Consider the following 22,160-nt stretch of genomic DNA (forward strand, 5'->3'; position numbering starts at 1 on the left):
CTCACGAAATTGTTTAACAAATCATTAACTACTGGTTATGTTTCATCATGTTGGAAAAATAAAAGAGTATCTCCTCTTTTCAAATTTGGAGATCCTAGTGATGTAAACAACTACAGACCGATTTCTATCCTTCCAGTTGTCATGAAAGTGTTTGAAAAAATTGTCCATGAGCAAATGGTTGAGTTTCTATTGGAGAATAATTTATTAAATTGCAAACAATCTGGTTTTTTGAAAGCTCCATTCCACTTCTACTGCTGCGATTGATGTGTCAGGTTATATTTTAAATGACATTTCAAAGGCAAATATGTTGGTGCAGTTTTGATAGATTATAAAAAGGCTTTTGATACAGTGGACCACAAAATTCTTTTAAAAAATTTATACTGTTATGGTTTTCGAGATGGTTCTTTTTATTGGTTGGAGTATTACCTTTCTAATAGACACCAAGTCACCTTGGTGAAAAACACTATGTTAGATGTGATACCAGAGGAGTCCTATGGAGTCCCTCAAGGATCAGTCCTTGGACCGTTATTGTTTCTTGTTTATATTAATGATTTGAAATCTGAAATTCACAACTCTTACTTCCATCTGTATGCAGATGACACAATAATTATTCAAAGCTGTAATTCTCCTATTGAACTTAAATCTGCACTTGAAATTGAGTTAAATAATGTCAAGCAATGGATCCACATTAATAAAGTCACCATAAATACTGATAAAATTAAGTGATCTTTTTTGGAAATAAAGCAAAACTTAAAGCATGCACAGACATCATTATATCATACGATGGCATTGAATTAACTTCAAGAAAGAAGGTGAAGTACCTGGGGTTATCTTTGATAGTAACCTGAGTTGGAAAAGTCACATCAAAAGCGTTGTTAGTAAATCATATTATAAATTCAATAAAATAAGATACATCAGTTCATACTTGAACGATGAAACAAAACAATTACTCATGAATGCTCTTGTCATGCCATATTTATATTAATATTATTGTTCACCAACATGGTGTAATGCTAATAACTCATCTTTAAAAAAGGTGAATAAATTATTTTCTAACATAAACAATTTTTTGGGTAGAGATGCTTCAGACCTGAACTCTCTATTTAATTTCAACTCAAGTATTCAATCTTTAAAGCTGTCCATGAGATTGCACCTGCATATTTGAGCAATAAGCTAACATTAATTGTCACAGCACCAGATCATCTACAAGTAATATGTTAGTTTCTCATCCAAGTGGTGCAAGGTGTTTTAATAGAACATTTTTATATTCATCTCCAAAGCTTTGGAATAGTTTGCCAGATGATATCAGAAAATTAAATAGTCTCCTGCAATTCAAGGTTGCAGTTGGCAAATATTATAACTTTAAATAATAATTTAAAGTTCTTACATTCTCAATAAAATATTTTAACCTTTTTCTTTTCTTTTAACACAATTAAATAATTCTGATGTATAATAATTCTCAAAAGTGGCCCCCAGTGGAAGAAATTTGAAAGCTGTCTAAAAGCTGAAAGATTATTCTGGGCACTGCCACTATAAATATACATTATTATTATTATTATTATTATTATTATTATTATTATTATTATTAGTATTAGTATTAGTATTAGTATTAGTATTAGTATTATTAGTTTGTCGGATCAACTGTTCTTACGACCATTAATAAAGAGTTTTGGCATTGTTTTACAGCTGGATGCCCTTCCTAGCGCCAACCGTTCACAGACCGGACTGGGTGTTTTTTAAAGTGACACCATCATTATGTGGCATTTCATGGGACTTCCACAATCGCCCCTTTAAACTAAGGTATGGTGGAGGACGTTCAACTCCTCTCTTGTCTTTTATAGAGACCCTTCACCTATAATGAGGAAATACAATAACTCTTGTTAGGATTACCGTTAGAACTTGAAACTTACAACACAATTTTGTTTCATCAAGAAGAATTATTTTGCTTGTTTTGGACACGTGATTAATCCGATTTCCCGATTTTTTTGGATTTTACCTGAAAATTGGAAAAAACGGATTTCCAGGCAATTTTTGGCTTGGTATTATGCAATCTGTGTAAAAACTTCAAACAGAATGTAAAAATTCGCTCTAGAACTGAAGTAATGGAATTTTAAGCAGATAGGGGCATTTTGGACAAATTTCAGGCTTTTGATGACGTCACAGAAAATGTGCTGACGCAAGCACAAATTTATTGCTGCCATTTTGTTTCTTTTGTGACGTATTATAAGTTTGCTAAGTTTGATTCAATTTGGACAAGCCTATGAAAAGTTAATGAGGCGGGGCGGATTCCACCCCCCCCGCCCTGGTCATAAGATGTTCGGAAAACCCCCGACCGAATAGGGTTAAACCATTGATACTGACAAGAACGATTTAGGTTTTTAATTTTCGTTTTTGGAAAAGTAAAGATTTTGGGGGTTGGCACAGAAAGTCTCCATCAATATGCGGAAGAGCTTTTTCTGGAACAGTAAGTGGTTTAGCTGAAGTTTCAAAAGACTAGCGCGTTGCAGATTTAGTTGGTTTCAAATGAAGTAGATGCCTTTTTGTTAACTTTGTTAACTAACGAGAATAAATCTGTTATTTTTCGATTCGCCATCTTCACGTAGTAATTAGAACTACTAGTCGATGGCCTGTGGATAAATCCAAGGGTTTGTCCGTCCTTTATTTACTGTATTTTGTGTGTCTCGCTACTGCGGTTACCATTTTGCGTGAGAGACAAACGTATATATGCAGGTATTATACTGTAATATAGATACACTAACACCAGCACGAAAATATTTCCCTACCTTTTTCTCAAAACATTTTCGATCGTGTAACAGAATCGAAAATCATGTGCACTGCATTTATTATGATGTTGTAGTTACACTCCACATAACACTATCTCTAGGCACTCATGCATGCTATATTGTTATAACAGTTTTTTACGTTAAAAGAAAAAATAAAAAATAAAAATGAGGGGGCATGGCGTGGGCCCTGCGATGACGAGAACATTCTTGATTTAAAACAAAAACAAAAAAACAATTATTTATATTTAATGGCGTTATTCTCTCATGACATAAATTAAGGGATTATTATAATGTCTAAAGATGTATCATTACGGTCGCAATGTGGATTGCGAAAATCACAATGCATCGTGAAAGTCGACCCCATAATGGATCGCGAACGCTGTCTATGATGTTAGGTGTCCTGATTCCAATACTATAACTAAATACAAATTTTTTTTGGGTGAAGTGAGTCCTTATGCAAGGAGTTGTCTGGTAGAGCAGGGACTTTGTTGAGTCTGCATAGACACAATGAGGGTCTAGGACTCTCCATCTGTCTGTCTGTCTGTCTGTCTGTCTGTCTGTCTGTCTGTCTGTCTGTATGTCTCTGTCTGTCTGTTTGTCTGTCTGTCTGTCTGTCTGTCTGTCTGTCTGTCTGTCTGTCTGTCTGTCTGTCTGTCTGTCTGTCTATCTATCTATCAGCATTTTTAAGTTTAACTTGATTTTTTTATAATCTGTACCTTACAGGGTATATATTTAAAGCACTAATAAATGCATTTATCAACAAAACATGAGTGCCAATGATGAGGGTCTTGTAAGAAAATACAAGTTGGTATTTCTTGGTGAACAAAGTGGTATGGTATTAATTTCTTTGGAGACTGGAGTTGAAACATGATAAATTGAGTTTATTGGGTATATATAAGTGTATATAAGTTTTTTGTGACTTGAATTTTAGACAACTTTAAATTTCTAAAATCTAAATCCTTGAAATCGTTGACTACCAACTTCTTTTTTAATGATTTTACGGAAGGCAGTAGTGTTATTTTGCCACAATCACAAGAAAGTTTGAGTTTGGTTCAGTAGCAAGATGTGAATCCCATGTGTAACTTAGTTTTTTCTTTCAGTTGGAAAAACATCACTAATCACACGGTTTATGTATGACAGCTTTGATAGTACATACCAGGTAAGCATGTGGTTCATTTGAGACAACTTTTGACCATACGCAACAAATCTAATGGCGTGCTCAATTTTAATAAACTTATTTCAAATAGAAAATATAGTAAAAAAAACTTCCTTGAAAATGAATACCCATGAACATCCCCTTCTCTCCTAAGACAGTCTTTTTTAGCTGCTGAAACGTGTAAATATTGTTGTTTTGTTATATATTGTTTTGTAGGCAACTATTGGAATTGATTTTTTATCAAAAACTGTCATCGTTGGTGACAATCAGGTACCTCAGTTAGAATTTATTATTTACTATCAGTTAGAATTTATTAAAATGTAATATAGTATGCGATAGTAGTTGTATTTTTCTGTGCAATATTTTCACATGATTTTTTGAGATTTATAAAAGCAGTTTGCATTTATAACTAGATTTCGTTATTCGCGATGTGTGAACCTAAATCCATTACTTATAATTTATTCATGTTTTGCAATGTGATTCGTTATGCTTAGATTCGATTACAAATTTGGGATACTGCAGGTACAGAACGATTTAGAAGTCTTATCCCCAACTACATTCGTGATTTATCAGCAGCTGTAGCAGTTTACGATATTTCAAGTTAGTAGAAAAAGCTTAAGCTTTATATCATGGTGATTTTTTTATTTTGTTATAAAAGGAAATTTTTTTATTTATTGCAGGTTCGGCATCATTTGCTGAGATTAATCGCTGGATTGACGATGTACGAAGAGAAAAAGGAGACGATGTTGTCATATTTCTGTGTGGAAATAAAACAGATTTAGCTGAGAAGAGGTATTTTTAAGTTAAGCTTGAGAATTCACTGTTCCAAGTCAAGGGATTTCTTTTTTTTCTTGTTGCTGTTATTTTTACTATTGAATTAAATTATATTTTCAATTTTCCAAATGCCAAAAACAGTTTCTCCTGAATCATACTCCCTTTTTTCAGTCGAGAACTCGGTGACTATTGTTTCTGTGGCAATTGCATTTACTGTTGATGTTAGGATCATTTTCATGCCTTTTCATGCCAAGTTATCAAATGTTTTAAACGTAGTATAACCAATTCTCTCAGATTAACAGACGGTAACTATATTAATGTCTAAGAGCTTTCACATCAAACGTAAGTGATGTGGTCAGGTTGATGTGGCATAAAATTAATCTTTCGGGAATTCATACATATATATTTTAATTTTTTTACAGGTGTAGCTACATTAAAAATGATATACACTACAGCGACTTCACCGCAAGTCATATTTTTTTAACTGACAAGGAGTTTTAGAGGCTGCATAGTCACCCTGTCTTTTATAACAACTATCTATTTGTGTTTAGCACAAAAAATTCCAGACTAGGTGTTTACGTATAATTCAATCTGTGAAATTGTCTAATTAGCAGTTTTCTTATGTTGCTAGGAGAATATCAATGGAACAAGGAATGCATCGAGCTCGTGAGCTTGGTGTTGATTTTGTGGAGACCAGTGCAAAGAGTGGTCACAATGTAAAGAAGGTAAACATACTTTGTATGCTTTCGTTTTAATGATTTAACAAAATATGTTAAACATAATTGTTGCTCTTTTGGTTTTCAGTTGTTCAGAGATATCGCATCTTCACTCCAAGGTTTAAGCTCAGGTAAACCAGACACAAAACGTGAACCCATTCATATTATCGTTCAACCTCACTCTGCTGAAGAGGTGATTGGGAAAGATAACTGTGGATGTTGATGATTGCGTTGATGAATTGTGGAAACTATTGAAATGTGGTGACGGCGATATTGAGAGAGGTTGCTCGTGAGGACTCCTTGAATGCCGCCATCCCTAACATTTGATTTTCCTGTTTGTTTGTTCGTTTGTTTTTTCTACAATACAATACAGAGTTACGTTTTTTATTTTGACCTTTTTGTTTAAACGTGTTCTTTTTTAAACTTATAGACAGGAAATATGATGTATTAGTTGTTGTTTTTTTAAAAAACGTAAATTAATTGTCTTACATATATCTTAGGATATAGTTTTTTATTCCAAATAATATTGTATATATTTATGGTACATATAAATTTTATTTTATTTTTTACGCTTTAGTCATTCTAATTTTTTTTAAAGTGTGGCTCAAAAGCTTCGTGTAGCATATAGTGTTTATTGAAAGTGTTTTAAAAAAACTTTTTATTGCATGCTAGAATTGAGGTGTAATTATCTGATTCTTTATAAGTTTTGACTTTTTATAACTTATTGTTTACAAGATAGGGTTTTATTTCAACGAATAAAAAAATACACGAAGATGTATATGCATCAACATGTTAATAACTGATTTATGCAAAACATCAGGTAGAACATGAAAGTCTGTTACAGGTTCATCACACAGCAAAGGCATTACCCTGAACAGGTTAATAAACATTTTCTACTTTTTATGTGTGTTCGATAACCTGTAAAATTGTGAAGTGCTAAGGAACAGAATTCTGCGTAAAGAATGTAGAAACATAAATTAATAAAAAGATATCAAAGTACAACTTGTTTTTTCTTTTCCAGCATCAGTTAGATCAAAGATTTGTACTGTTCTATTTTATTTTATTTTACACGGAATCCGCAATCTTTGTGTTTGTGTTATGACACTTTTCAAACTCTCAATTATTCGCACCCCCTTCCCTCCTAAGTATAAAACAATCCATTATACGGTTTCATTAACAGAATTTTACCAACATCTTTTGATGTCATAGGCGAGCAAATGATCTATAAAGCCGTCAGTATGGTATGAGGTGCAGGTCGTCCTTCACAGCTAGATGAAGAACGAGGTCGACAAATTTAAAGTATTTTCAAATACAACAAAGAAAATACAAGTATAAGTATTCTGAGAAAAATTCTGAGAAAGCTGCTTAACGCCATCATCACATCTAATAAATAAATTGGAAATTAAAAAGTTAAAAGAAGTTTGGAAAACTGGTTATTTAAGGTCTTTTTGGCAATAATGTCATCAGTTGGCTTTATTCTCGACTACCTTTAGCAAAAATTGCGGGTCTTTCTTTATCTTTCGGTAAAAAAAAGTCAGCAGAAAGTGACTAAATTTTGGCTAGGTGACTAATATTTTTTGCCGACTAAAATTTTTGCCGACTTTTTTATTATTGACCAAACTTTTTTTCCGACATTTTTTTCCCGATTTTTCTTCCTTGTTATTCTTTATTAGTGACTAAATTCAAAAACTTACTCTACAAAAAGTGACTAAATTCAAAAATTTAGTGGACAAAAAGTGACTAAATTTTGTCCAAGTGACTAATTTTTTGCCGACTTTTTATTTTTTCCGACTAATTTTTTTCCCGGCTTTTTTTACCGATAAGGTATTCCTTTTGCAAGGAAATTGGTTTGGAAATTTTGGAGCCGCAGCAGTTTGTCGTTGAGTACGCGCTAGCAGTTTTTTTCTCTTTCGGACAATCTCCGTCCGAGATATTGTCAGCAAGAGAAAAAATACCCTGGGGACGAGGTTGCCTCGATAGAAGATCGTGCGTGTTCGTCGTGCCTAATCGGTAAAAAAAAGTCCGCAAAAAATATAAAGTCGGCAAAAATATTAGTCACTTGGACAAAATTTAGTCACTTTTTGCCGACTTTTTTTTTACAAGGTAGCATTAGCTATGTTTGCAATACTACAAAAACAAAGTAACCAACTGGCTAAATGAGGGAGGGTGGGGTAAAGTACGCTTGTATTTTTGACCGTGAGCCGAAGAGAATCTTTTATGAAAAAGGACATGGCGGACGGAGAGGCACTAAAATTGCCAAAGCCACTTCCTGGAAGTGATTTTCTTACTTTTCAGGCTGACAGAAGATGGGATCTATTGGGATTTGTTAAATCTGATGAGATAGAGGAAATAAGATCGTGTAATGTTGGTCAGGTAGGCTTGTTTTGCTCTGATTTTCTTATTTCAGAGCTTTTTAAGGGGACCCTTCTTTCATGCAAAAACAAATGAATGTGAATAAGCTCATATTAGAAAATGATAAAAGGAAATATATTTCATTTTACCTACTTCTTAAAATTTTTATTGTGTCAGGTCATACATATAGATAATCCATTGTCTACATTTTCAACAGCAAGCTCTTTCGGCTTTGGCATTTGCTTAAGGGTGCCGGCTTGCCGGAATCGCTGCAAAATCCATGGGGGCTGTCAGATAACTTCCAGTGTTTAAAACAATTTTCGCCCAGAGAAACCCAAATTAACCCAAAGGAACATTTCTTTTAAACATTTATTATAGTGAGGGAGGGTAATTTTTACGCCATATCACGAAACTTTGTTTTTCTGCCCAGCGCAATCGACTTAAATTTCCTTTGTTGTGATTTTGTAAAGGCTATTGTACCATTTTTAAAATTAAAAATAATTTTTAGTTCCTTACTGCCTCATTCCGCATTTTTTCGCAAAGTATTGAGCGTAACAATTAGCCACAAAATTTATTAATTATTACGCCTTTGAGGGAAATTATTACGCTGTAAAATTACGCTATATACCAACAACTGCAGCGTACGTGAATAATACAACTAAGCTCTGAAAAGGAAACAATAACTTTCTTATAAACAATTTACATCTATAACAACGGGTACTGAAGGGTAGGTTAGGGCATCATTAGGTTGTATATCGCAGAAGTCGCCGATAACATGCTTCGGAAATGCTTGTCACAGGCACAGTTTAACATGAAGCAAAAATTTACAAGATTCTCAATTGTTAGAGTCTTCACAGAACCTCTCTCCTCACAAAACCGAGGGCAGAGCTGACTTATTGCCTGATGTGTCGTGTGGGAGAAAGAACTTTTTTAATACGATAAACAATTTTTTCAATTATTATTACGAATCAAACGGCACCACAGTATTTCTATAGCCTGAATGATTTTTGTTAGTGATTGGCTGTAGTTTAAAAGAACACAAGTATTTGAAGATGTTATCTACTTATTGTTTACATCTAAAAAGTAAAAAACGTGTTTTCCATAAAGTACACTGAAATAAGTTTAACCATACAACTTGGCCTAATTAAATTGTCTAGGTCACTTGGTAACTTGAATTAAACCTTGACATCGGAGCGTAAAAAATTTCCCGCCATGTTATTGTATCTATTACGTTGCTATTTGTAAAATATACATAAGTACCCAATCAAAACAAATGACCGACTCTAAAAGCTATAATGTTAAAGAACAAAATGTGTCAACAATAAGCGAGAAGGGTATTTCCATCGGGATAAAAGCGAAAGTTACTCAGGCACGATAGGAAATTGTTATCAGCGGAAAAAATGTAATGATAATTTGGAGCATTATTTACAGTTATCAGTTGAATACTTGAGTTTGTATTATGTATTTAATTAACAATTATAGGGGTATAAATGTGCTTAGGGCTAGCTGCAGCTGAATTCTACTTCCATTTTTTGTAAATTAAGGGCGTAATAGTTAACCTGCCAACCCTCCGGCGTAATAATTACCCTCCCTCACTATACCAAGTATAATTCATTCTTTTAATGTTGAGCAGTGGTAGTGGAAGAGGTCTGAAAAGAGGTCTCACAAATAATAAACTGAGATTACAACGACAAAATAGCATATTCCTTCTTTCGACAAAATTTAAATAAGAACAATGAGCTTGCGCGCGTTGCATTTCGGGTGGTTTTGGCCATGCCCAGGCTGTTCCAGGTGGTTACAGACGAAAGCTTTAAAAAAAAAGCCTGTGTGGGCCCTCATATATACGGTGCTTTAGGCGAGACGGCACCCTTGTATTTGTAGGTAAAGCAAAGTAATTATTAGTCCATTTCTTCACATAAAGGCATTCTTAGGACTTTCAGTGAATTCAAATAAATCAGAAGGCATCGTCCTACCCTCGATAATAGTTTATAGCCCCAACGATGTTCCCGGTAAAAGAAATTCACGTAAAAGACCTTTTTCACAAATTCTAGCATCTTTTTTCCTGCCAAGCAAATGCCAGAGCCAAGGAACTTACCGCTGAACTGTAAGCAAAGGACTTCTCGCTGAAATTCATCTACAGTACCGCCTGAATGTAATGTTACATGTGCACGATAGTCACTTTTACACAAGCTTTCAGTAGCATCAAAACTTTCGTTTTTATTATATATCCATTGTTAAATACATGATCTATTTTTTCATGTCAAAAACAATAGAGTTCATGTCCCATATGTAAAATTTAACGATCACATGAGATTTTCGTGTTGCTTATTGTTTTTTATAACGCGTATGCGTGTAAACTCGTATGCAAATGTTATTTTTCTGCACACAAAAGAAATGTTGTATCTTTTGTCTATACATGCAACAAAGTTATAAAGAATCTTCAGTCTTCTCATTTTAATGTGTTCGTTTGCACATGCATGCCTCTGCACACTTCTAAAACCGAATTAGGCTCTTGCAAATTTAATTTCTTCACATGATTTACAGCAAAAATAAATAATCTCACTAGCTAGATAGTGAGATTATTTTTTGGTAAAATAGTTATACTTTCGTTATCATTGTATATTTGTTTTGGTGAAAATGTGATAGCTAAAATGATCGTGTTTTAAAAATTCAGAACGAAGAACGGCGATAGAAAAGCTTTTTTAGATCAAATCGCAAAAACAAAATGTCCTCACAATGAGTGTTTTGATCTATCATGAAAGTTAAAAGTTATATTTTTAGTTTCTTTCTTTCTTCGGTTTTAAAATTTAATTTATTTTCGAAATCTTATCATGAAGGGAAAAGTCCCGAATGTAGGGTTTTTTCCGTTTGCGTTGTTAAACATTGCTTTTTATAAGAAGAACTTTCAAAAGTTTTGCATGTTAAAAAATATGTTTCGATGATAAAGAAATATTACTAAAAGTTTTAAAAAGTGGCAGCATTAGTTTTTTTAAATATTTAGACAATTGGATTTGTTGTACGCTTGCATCTGGACTGGACTATGGAATTCCAAAATTCAAAAGTCACAACATCGAAATTCCAAAATTTTAAAAATCATCTAATTCGGAAAATGTAGAAAGAGAAAAGTTTTTTGCGTTTTTTTAATCGCTGATTTTTTGTTACCTGTTGTGTTCTAGTAGAAGACACTTCTGTTTAATTCTGATAAAGGATACATTTGGCAGAATTTTCGCGAGTCTTTAATTTCGTTAAAGCTTTTCGTGTTTTTAAGAATTTTAGATTGTTAATTAGTACAGTTTTTTTAAACAAAATAGGGAGCAAAAGGCATACAAAATGTTGTTAAAAAGAAGGATTTTTTTGCGGTTTTTATTTTTGCAAAACTGCTAAAAAATCACAAAATCGCGAAAACTCTTGCCTTTAGGGTATATTTAGTATTTAAGTCATATTTTTTTCGAAGTCTGTTAGAAAGAGGCCTTGTCGAGTTTGCAGGAAAGGGGTTGGTAGTAACTCAATTTTTCGTCAGACTTGCAAGCATTGGGTACATAAAAAGTGCAGTAGTATTGGTGGAAGGTTAAGAGCTGACATTCAGTTTGTATGCCAGCGTTGCAAAGGTCAGATTATAGAGAATGAAGTATTTCCAGCTTTAATGATGTACAACAGTGGCTCATTAGAGATAGTTGAGAACTTCTGTTACTTAGGTGATATGTTGGGCAGTGAAGGGGGAATTTTTTTAAGAAGAATTAATAGAATATAGTTAAAATTTAATTCCAGTTCCTCTTGAATCTTATGCTACCCAAAAAATCTTTAATCTTCATTAATAACCATATTGTGCTGTGCGAGTCCTGCTTTTTTACCTACACAAAAGTGCATGCTTGCCCATTGTTCTCAAAATAAAATCAAAACAACTACGTTACACAAAAAGTTGTTTTACAACTGAAAAACTGCAGGCATGAATTTTTTATATATTATGCTTTAAAAGTCTACTTAAAGGGATTCCTGCCTCCAAAATGATTTTTTGATACGATGTGGAGAATAAAAAGTTGTTGATGAAGCCCGTTGGAATTTTTTTTAAATCTTTTTTGTCTCAAATTATTCAAGATTTTATATGTTTAAAATCTGGGATCTTATGATGTCACAAGTAAGTAAAAACAAGTAAAAAATGCTGACATCACATTTCTACATATAATTAAAGATGAGGCCATTCTTAAACTATAAAACTTTGCACATGCCAAGATATCATCAAGAGCATAAGTCCACACTGCTTAAAAGTTTTGATATTAAAGGCGTGAGTATACAAAAGGTGTGATATTTTAAAATGCTTTTAATTCACCAAAACTTTATTTTGATATATTAATGTATATATTTTTCGAAAGCCTATATGATTACCTATATAATGGCATAAAAATTATTAAGAAATATAAAATTTGAAGGTTTAAAAGACACAAAAAATGACTCCTCTCCTACAAATGCGATCTCTTTTACAAAACTACTAATTTCTCAAGTTTGCTGTTTGCTTTTTTGTGATCACAAGACAATGATCTAAAAACGCTTTTTTAATTATTTCTTAATGTTTTTTACTTTTGGAGTTATTTAGTATTAAAATTTTTTCCACAATTTTTAACCTCTAATTGTCAGAAAACTCATCATAAGTCGCGTTTGACTCATTCTCAAGAAATAAATAAAAAAGCGTTTTTAGATCAAACATTCCTCTCCACGCTAAGCGTGCTCTCCACCCCACATCCTTTATAGTTTTGTAAAAGAGATTTGTAAGTGATACTCTCTTAAAAATTTAACACTGTGAAAAAGAGCTAAGTTTCTTACAGAAATCTTATACTTCTGCATAATAATTGATCACTAAAGTGACGACTATTTGTTAACAGGTTTTTTTCACATCTTCTGTTTATGCTGCACGTGTTCGCTCATATTCGCAACACATTTGAGTATGGGTAAAACAAAAACAAACTCTAGAAACAAAAATCTTTTCGACTAGTGCTAGCTTGGCGAACGGCAGTAGAAACCTTTTGCTTTAATCTTCTTTTGCTGTAAGACAGTAAATCATATTCAACTTCCAGGGCGTGGCACTACAGATGCAACATTTTTACTCAGACAGCTTCAGGAAAAGTATTTAGGAAAGAGAAAGAATCTCTATTTTGCCTTTGTAGATTTAGAGAAAGCTTTTGATAGAGTGCCACGTAAAGTTATTTGGTGGGCTATGAGAAAATTAGGTGTGGATGAGTGGCTAGTTACGATGGTACAGTCTATGTACAGCAATGCTAAAAGTCGTGTCAGGATTAACGATTCACTTAGTGATGAATTTAGTGTAAATGTTGGTGTACATCAGGGTTCTGTACTTAGTCCTTTGTTGTTTGTTCTAGTCTTAGAAGCGCTGTCGATGGAGTTCAGAACAGGTTGTCCATGGGAGTTATTGTATGCAGATGATTTGGTTCTTATAGCAGAGTCGATGGAAGAATTAGTTGAAAAGTTTGAAAAGTGGAAGAAAGGACTAGCAGAGAAAGGGCTAAGGGTAAACACAGCAAAGTCTAAAGTCATGATTAGCAGCATTGCAGCCAAGTGTGACCTTGTGGTTGGAAAGTGGCCTTGTGGAGTTTGCAGGAAAGGGGTTGGTAGTAACTCAATTTTTTGTCAGACTTGCAAGCATTGGGTACATAAGAAGTGCAGTAGTATTGTGGAAGGTTAAGAACTGACATTCAGTTTGTGCGCAAGTGTTGCAAAGGTGAGATTATAGAGAATGAAGTATTTCCAGCTTTAATGATGCACAACAGTGGCTCATTAGAGATAGTTGAGAACTTCTGTTACTTAGGTGATATGTTGGGCAGTGAAGGGGGTGTTTGAAGAAGTGTTACTTGCAGGATAGGTTCTGCTTGGAAAAAGTTCAGAGAGTTGCTTCCTTTGTTGACTAGCAGGGTCTTGTCAATTGAGGTAAAAGGTGGGTTGTATGAGGCCTGTGTAAGAAGTGTTATGTTGTACGGTAGTGAGACATGGGCGGTGAAGTAGGAAGATCTTGACCGTTTAGAAAGGAATGATATGAGAATGGTTAGGTGGATGTGTAACGTCAGTCTGAGAGACAGAAAGAGTTCAGATGAGCTAAGAAGCAGGCTAAGTATCCGTAGAATTAAAGATGTTATCCAGATAAGAAGATTGAATTGGCTGGGGCACTTGGAAAGAATGGAGGAAGATAATTGGGTAAGAAAGTGTAGAGACTTGATAGTTCCTGGGGCAAAGCCCAGAGGCAGACCGAGAAAGACTTGGCAGAAGGTTATAGGACAGACTTGATACAGAGGAAGATGAGTTTAGACCAACACAGTCTAGATCAGATTGGAAGAGGGTCATTAAGATACCCCGTCCAACCCATGCTAGCATGGAAAACGGACGTTAAGCCGAGAATGATGAATGTCACTGTATTAATTTTTCAGGCTTTACCTAAAAAACTTCAGTCGTTGTCTTTTACATCTGGTGCCACATGGCCTCCCTTGCCTTACAATAGTTCTTTGAAAAATCGCATTTTTGTAGCGTTAAACAAACGGGGTAGGTGGAGACGTGTCTATGCACATCCATTAATAAGGACTGCATCAATACAGTAGGTGCAATCGTTGGCACGTATCATCAACCAAAAGCAAATCTCTGGCCACGTTGCTATTGCGACTATTCCTCGTCATTAGTGACCCTGTCATTTCAGGCTATTAATCGCTGCCTTCTGGCTTCTCGAAACTTAGGAGATCGTTTAAATTTTTTGTCGAAGAGCTATGTACCAGCTATGTAATTAACTTTGTTGTCTACCTCGACGATCCAACTATATCTTTACAATCACGGCGCTTCTTAGGCTTAAATTTTTTTGTACACGCTTATAACCTCAATCGCTCACTAAACACGCAAAGGGGATTACCCGAATTTAACTTTATCAGCATGATCTTTTAGCATGTTTTCAGATAGGTCTCGCTTGTCCTTAGTTTATTCCAGTTTGTTCTTAGATTGTTCTAGCTTGTTCTAGGTAGTTCTTAGGTTGTTCCAGATTGTTCTAGCTTGTTCTAGGGTGTTACCCTTTTTAGTATGTACGATTTCAGTAGTGCTCACAAATTAATGACTTTTACTCGCTATTATTAATGACTTTCATAGCCAAAAACAATTAATACTGTCGCAACAAAGTTAAAAAAATTCAACGTACTTTCCACATCAATCTCTGTACTAATGATTGTTTTTTTTAAAAAAAAAAATTCAACAAATATACTAGCCGTCTAAGCAATACACCATTCTCCGATTTCAACGCGATCATAATTTTAAAATGACGTAATCTAATAATGGCGGATTTCGTATGTAAACAAACCCTTAACGTGATCGAACACAGTAAGCGTTACTATTTCTTATGGTAAACAATTAATTAAATAGACCTTTAAATTATTTTAAAATAGTTTTTTAGTAACATATTAACTTTATTTATATGAAAAGATGCAATATGTGTTTAACGAGTCAAGTTGATGTGCTAAATGCCATCAATTTCTCAGCGTCATTTTTGTAAAAATAGTTTTACTACGCTTCTTAATATCAATATAGAAAAGGTTGCGGAGAGGTTGCCAAGGCAAAGGCATTAAGCACGGCAATGAAACAGGAATGAGAATCAGCAAGGCAGGGGTAGGCAAGGCATTGGAGGCACAGGCAAGGGCATAGTAGTAGGCAGGCACGATAAAAGGCATAGGAAGGGTAGGCAGGGGCAGGAACCTCAACAGAAACTCTCCCCCTACAACTCAAAAATTACGTATAATAATGTACAATACAACAATATAGAAAGGATTGCAGAGTGTGGGACTGGCCCCCCTAGGTTTTCAAGCAAAAATATTTAGTGGTCCTTATTTTGAAAAGATTCCTTGGCAGGACAAACATGTATAATTGCCTTTTCTAAACATGACATTTTTGTGATATGTAAATGAAAGTGGTTATTGTTGCCCTGTCCAGGATTTGAACCTGGATCTCTCATTTTCATGAGTGTCTTAGCCATTAGACCAACAGGGCATATATATGAAAAACTTTACTGGTGCATATGCTTATGGATTTACAGCACATATAGCCATTTAATTCTTCTTGTGGATAATAAAATTCAATTTTTTCTACTAAATAGATGGGGGGACCTGGTGTTGAAAAGTTTGGATAAGGAACTGTATTACCCAATATTAAACATCTGGTGGAGCGATTAATAGGAAACTGTGCCATCATTCATGTGGAGCGCTTTAGTAGAAGCATGCAGTATATCATAAATCGGGTGAAGCACACACACAGCATTAGGGAGTTTTAGGTTAATATATTTTTCCAAAAATAACTTTCCTGCAAAAATACAGTTTACATGTCGTGTCCATCATAGCAAATTTTCTCAAAATGTTTGCGGAAAAACTTAAAATATGAATTGTAATCCACGGTGAGCGCTTAGTACAGGTAAACAATGTCGCACATCCATATATATATTTTCATATATTTCATTTTATTTCGTACAACAAGTTTTCATGACAGTAGGATTAAAAAGCTCTTATTCCAAACTGAACAGAAACCTCAAAAGTATAGCAATAAACTAGGCTAGCTTGGTACTTAAATAGAGCCGGGCTTAAAAGGATTCCTGAATTGAAAATGTTATTTTGTATGTTATAGAGGATAAAAAATGTTAAAAATCTTCCTTCGTTCTCAAGTTTATGTCAGCAAAATTGTAGTTTTATCACAGCTAAGTAGTTAATTTTATGCTAGCTTTGTATAGCTAGTTTTATGCCAGTTTTACGCTACCTATATATTTACATACTTGCTCTATTTTATGCCAGCTAAAAGCCTTAAAAGTGTTTTTTTACTGTTGGAAAAGTGAATAATCTTAAAAAACGTAATAAAACAGTACAGCTATCCGCCATCAAACTGTTCAAACTTCTTTAAAAAAGGCAGCAAGTTAGCGTTATATTTCTCACCAGAACGGTGGTTCACACGAACACATTCCTAAAACACGAGTTGTGGAACATGTGTGTGAGCTCCTCCATCTTTCTAGTGCATAATCTTCATTCCCACATACAGAAAAAGCACAACGTCTAGCCATGTTTTATATTCGAAGACTGTACGTCGACTGTTGAACACGCTTTGTTTACATACGAAAATGTAGATTAGTGCCGAGGCCCCACGCGGTAAATATGTATTTTACAGAACAAGCTGAAATCGGAGAATGGTGTATAAAACAAAAAAATAATATATTAGCAGCAGGTGTGCGCCTGCATGATTTCTTTTATTTTAAGGTTACTGTAAAGGAAAAAACTCACTTGATGAGTAGTCTCAGAAAAACCCTTATAATTTATCAATACTTTTACTTTTTTTTTAAATTTTTTTTTGTTTCTGAATGTTTGATGAAAGACTTTTTTGATGGTGTTATTTTCGTGAGATGTTAATTTTCCAAAAAGAAAATATAATGAATTAAACACACACCATTTTTTTCACCGTACGTTTTAAAATGACTTCTTTTTCCGAACGCGTGGTCGCAGACGTCTCGTTTTTGCACTATTACATCAAGCATTAATTAAATTCGTTCCTCTGATTTTTTGATTTAGGTAAAATGTCATTTTAGGCCAAAATTGGTCCAAAAATTAAAACTACTTTATTTTCCACAATATTTGGCACAGTTAACAAAAAAAGTATGCTGAACATGATGGTGACATCAAAATTTCTATTTTTGGCCACTTTAAATGTCATTTTAGGCCAAAATTGGTCCAAAAATTAAAACTACTTTATTTTCCACAAAATTTGGCACAGTTAAGAAAAAAAGTATGCTGAACATGATGGTGACATCAAAATTTCTATTTTTGGCCACTTTAAATGTCATTTTAGGCCAAAATTGGTCCAAAAATTAAAACTATATTATTTTTGACAAAATTTCGCACAGAACACAAAAAGAATATGCTGATCATTATGGTGACATCAAAATTTTGATTTTTTGCCACCTGAAATGTCATTTTAGGCCAAAATTGGTCCAAAAATTTTAACTACTTTATTTTCGACAAAATTTGGCACAGTTAATAAAAAAAGTATGCTGAACATGATGGTGGCATCAAAATTTTGTTTTTTTGTCAACTAAATGCCGTTTAAGACCATAAACGTTTCAATCGGAAGACTTTCAACCATGAATGATAGGCTATAATTTTTGTTCGCAATTTCTTTTAAAGTGTGAGTTTAATATGACACGTTTTGTTTTGTTTGCGTTTGTTGTAAGATGTAATGTCACTTGTGTGTTTTATCTTCAGAGCTTCAAGCACGATAACACAACGAATTAGCAGGTTGTCATCAAATATCTTGGTAGCGAGCGGAAATTCTTAGAGCCCCCAGGGCTTCTTGTTTCTTATAATTTCCTATATTTTAGGCCACCTTTAAGAAATTGTTCGCTTGCCGTAACCAACTCGAATAAAATAACTCAAGTCGAGCGGTCAGGGTAATTATTTTTTTGGTCCTCTTTCCAGACAATAAAATTTCCTAAAAACCCCCATCAAAGCAAAAATTTGTCCAATACGTGATGTAATACAGCGACTAACAGTTTTTCTGAGTTGTTCATGTTCCTCAAACCTTCTCGAAACCACTGTTCTAAGATAACAAAGTAGAGTAGTACGCACTCTATTGGTGTTGCACAAGACGTGTAAACGAATAAAGATATTTCGTGTGAGTATACCTTAAGCATAACGACAGCAAAAAAAATAGTTCAGTCGACGTGGTCTAAAAAAATGAATTTTCATGTCCCCCTGACCCAAAAAATTTTCAGTCAGCGCCATTTTCAGACTATCGGTCGGGTTACGGCAACCAAAGAATTTTTCATGGATGGCCTTATAGCTATAATATGTATAATTTCATCATCTAGCATGTGCATCATAACCTCATAATTTGCTGCATAGCTATAATATTTGAATAAAATCAAAGTCTGGTTTCAGAAAGATTATAACTGTATTATAGAATATATTTAATGATATTATACAAGTGTATCCTGGCCTTAAACAAAACTTTTTTTAGCGCGATAAAAAAACAAATATTTTTGAGAAAAATTAAAACTTTTTGGCGCGATAAGAAAAACACTTGCAAGAAAAACCAAAACTTTTTTTAGTCCGATGAGAAAAATGTGTATATGGTTATAAATATCTAAACTTTTGAGCGCAGTGAAAGAGTGTTAATATTATTCCTGAAGAGGTAATATTATTCCTGAATATTATAGTTGATATTTTGTGATTGTTACCCCATTTAAACAATAACATGCATGTCTTAAATTCGAACAAAAAGTTTTTCGTATATATTTTTGTTAACACACGCAATTATAGATAATAAAGAAACATGCAAAATACATGCGATAACAACAGACACATTAAGTGTTTTTATGTAAACATGACTTCATTATGCGACATCGTGAAATGCATGTACATGTAAAATTACATTCAGGCGGTACTGTATAATAAGAGAACAACACAGACTCGTACTCAATACTCAATCTGGTCTGTAAAGTTTCTGGTCTAGGCATACAGGGCTAACCGCAAATTAGGCTATCACGCCAAATTAGGATAGTAGCTTAGTTAGGAGATTTTCCATAGAGTATTTATGCGAGTATCTCCTATTTTAGCAATTTGTTATCTTCTTTCTCAAATATAACGGCAACCACGTATAATCACGCCATGTTTTTTAACTATTTACTTAGCTTCTCAAGCTTAAGCAAAATTTGTTTAATTTGCTTCAGGAACTAAAAATTATAGGCCAAAAGTAGACTAATAGGCCATGCTAGACTATTTGGGCTATGCTTACCAGAAGGTTATTTCGCGCCAATATAAGGTTTCCTGCACCAGTGCAACTTTCTTTTTTGTTCAACGAAGCTAAAACATGGCCAACGCTGAATGCTGAAAGCAGGATGTAGGTAGATATGTATATACTGCAAAATTTTGTACTCGCCAAGATTGGTATATGGAAGAAAATGGAGTATTTCACTTTCAAGGATTTCACTTTTTTTAAGTGAGGCCTCTTGTTGGCATGGAAATGCCAATGATGCTAGTATGAGAGCCTTCTAACGCATATGATACAAATGCTATCAAAGTTGTTGTGCCTCTTAATCTTAATCCACAAATCTTAGACATTGGTAAGGCAGCGCACAGGGAATACAGTCAGAAGCATAGCTGGACGCACGGTTGGAAGAGTTTCACAAGTGGTTGCGGGTATATAGCAAATCGTATTGATTCCGGACAAATTCGCAGGGCACATGTTTTTTTTACAGGTATAGCATGCAGCATGGGGATCCCCCAACACTGGAAAGGGGCCCTAATCCAAAAGTGCATATACTGTTTTATGCTAACACTCAAATTACAGTACGAGATGTCATCTTGATTTACAGGACAGACAACATTGTAATTTTTATTTTGATATATATGTATTGTTTTATTATATTTACTATTTGCATAAGAAATAATTAATAAATATGAATATAAATAATAAATATTATATAAATATGAATTTTTTTATCAAAACTTATATCTTATTATATGTAACATTAAAAAAGACTAACAAAATTAAAGTTTGTCAGCCTTGAAGCAGTCCAATTAAAAAAAGATGTTGTGGAAAGAAATGTATTCAAATTTCAGCTGCCAGAAGCGACTGTCACTAAAAAAGAAGGAATGGATTTTTCAATAGTCTTTCTTTACTAAAACTGTGCACAGGAGATGATGACCATGATTAAATTCCTGCATCGCAGTACAAAAGAGAAAAACGTTTTTAGCACATGTCAAGGGATGCTTCTTGAGCAGTACATAAATAAAAATGTTGGCACTTGCAATGGCCCAATGAGCTTCACTGCTCTCTAGGGTCATATAACAACACCACCATTGTCAGAAGAACAGAGCATGTTGGCATTACACTCCTCAAATCCACATCGCACCCTGCAAAATTTAGGTCTGCATTCAATGCATTGACACCCTCTGCACCAATTGAAACAACATCAACAGATAGTAGCCATATCAACATTTCCTTTAGAAACCTTTTTTTTTGATGCTTGATTTTTTGCTCCATTAAAAAATCAAGGCAGAGAGTACATTTTAAACATTTGTACTAAAGCTTTTTTATATTTATTACTTATTATACTGTAAATATTTCTTAAAAAAAGATATATAAATATAGTATTTTATATTGAAAGATTGTTATTTTCTGTTTTACATTTTTTCTGTTTTTTTTATTTGTTTGTTTTAGTTCATTCCCTTATTTATATATTTGTATAAATATATAAATAAGGGAATTCGTCAGTTTTTAGTATTTATTTATCAAGTCTTTTCAACAAATCTTTATTTACTGGTTATGTACCTAATTGTTGGAAGACTAAAAGGGTCTCGCCTATTTTTAAAACTGGCAATAAAACAGATCCTACTAATTATCGGCCTATCTCCATTTTGCTAATTCCTGTGAAATTTTTTTGAAAAATTAGTGCATGAGCAAATTTCTCATTTTATCTCTGAGCACAACTTCATAAATGACAGACAGTCCAGATTTCGAAAACTCTTTTCCACAGAAACTGCAGTAGTCGATGTCTCTGATTTTATTCTTACTGAGCTCGACCAACAAAACGTCGTTGTGCTGTGCTCATTGATTTTTAAAAAAAGCTTTTGACACTGTTGATGATAAAATTTTGTTAAAAAAGCTGTGGTGTTTTGGCATCAAAGATGCTGCCTTTGACTGGTTCGAGTCCTACTTAACGGGCTGAATGCAGCTGACTCTTGTAAATGACACAAGATCAGATCTGCTTCATGAAGACGCTTTTGGGGTGCCGCAGGGAACTCTGTTGGGCCCCCTGCTTTTTCTTTTGTATATTGATGACTTAAAATCTGTCATCAATTCAAACTATCACCATCTATATGCAGATGATACAATAATTATTTCATCCCATAAAAACTTGAATAACCTTGTCTTGCAGATCGAAATAGAACTTTCACAAGTCTTAGCTCTGGCTGAGTAATAACAAAATGAGTATTAATACAGACAATCTTAAAACAATCTTTTTCACCAATACAGCCAGTTAAAAAAATTTGAGAAAAAACTATCAACTATATGGGTATTCCTTTGAAGAGGAGCGAAAAAAGTTAAATATCTTGGGGTAACATTTGATCAAAAAATGTAATGGGAAGAGCACATTAATGACATAAATGGAAAATTAGAACCATTGCATCTTGTTTACCACCTCACACAAAAAACCTTTTAATTAAAAAATATTGTTATTATTTTGTTGTATAGTCAGCTAGCTGTAGGAAGGTATAGCTAGCTAGTCTGTATTGTTTTACACTTTATTATTTTTGCATGGAAGGATCCCTTTTAGTACAATTTATACTAACAAAGGAAAGAACGGTTGTT

The 22,160-nt window shown here is 33.8% G+C and overlaps 2 protein-coding genes across 2 annotated transcripts in view; both read left to right on the forward strand.

Moving 5' to 3' along the window:
• Positions 1 to 3,485: 3,485 nt before the first annotated feature.
• On the forward strand, positions 3,486 to 6,431 carry LOC130636154 (ras-related protein Rab-6A-like). The gene is made up of 7 exons (XM_057445783.1): positions 3,486 to 3,613; positions 3,884 to 3,942; positions 4,156 to 4,209; positions 4,434 to 4,539; positions 4,620 to 4,731; positions 5,345 to 5,438; positions 5,518 to 6,431. Exons 1-7 carry the CDS (start codon positions 3,550 to 3,552, stop codon positions 5,650 to 5,652), a joined length of 624 nt encoding a protein of 207 aa, XP_057301766.1. The 5' UTR covers positions 3,486 to 3,549; the 3' UTR covers positions 5,653 to 6,431.
• A 1,155-nt stretch (positions 6,432 to 7,586) lies between these two features.
• LOC130636151 (zinc finger protein 37-like) overlaps positions 7,587 to 22,160 on the forward strand; it is a 36,670-nt gene continuing 22,096 nt past the window's right edge. The window contains exon 1 of the mRNA XM_057445780.1: positions 7,587 to 7,802. Within this exon, the coding sequence (XP_057301763.1) occupies positions 7,647 to 7,802 (156 nt within the window). The 5' untranslated portion in view covers positions 7,587 to 7,646. The remainder of the gene's footprint in view (positions 7,803 to 22,160) is intronic.

Source organism: Hydractinia symbiolongicarpus, chromosome 3 (assembly GCF_029227915.1).
Source record: "Hydractinia symbiolongicarpus strain clone_291-10 chromosome 3, HSymV2.1, whole genome shotgun sequence".
In the NCBI taxonomy this organism is placed as follows: Eukaryota; Metazoa; Cnidaria; class Hydrozoa; order Anthoathecata; family Hydractiniidae; genus Hydractinia; species Hydractinia symbiolongicarpus.

What these genes read in the sequence shown, in the direction of transcription:
- LOC130636154 (XM_057445783.1), top strand. Translation starts at nt 3,550, where the DNA reads ATGAGTGCCAATGATGAGGGTCTTGTAAGAAAATACAAGTTGGTATTT. An exon ending in ATTTCTTGGTGAACAAAGTG is followed by an intron (nt 3,614 to 3,883) that starts GTATGGTATTAA and finishes TTTTTCTTTCAG; the next exon opens with TTGGAAAAACATCACTAATC. An exon ending in TCATCGTTGGTGACAATCAG is followed by an intron (nt 4,210 to 4,433) that starts GTACCTCAGTTA and finishes CGTTATGCTTAG; the next exon opens with ATTCGATTACAAATTTGGGA.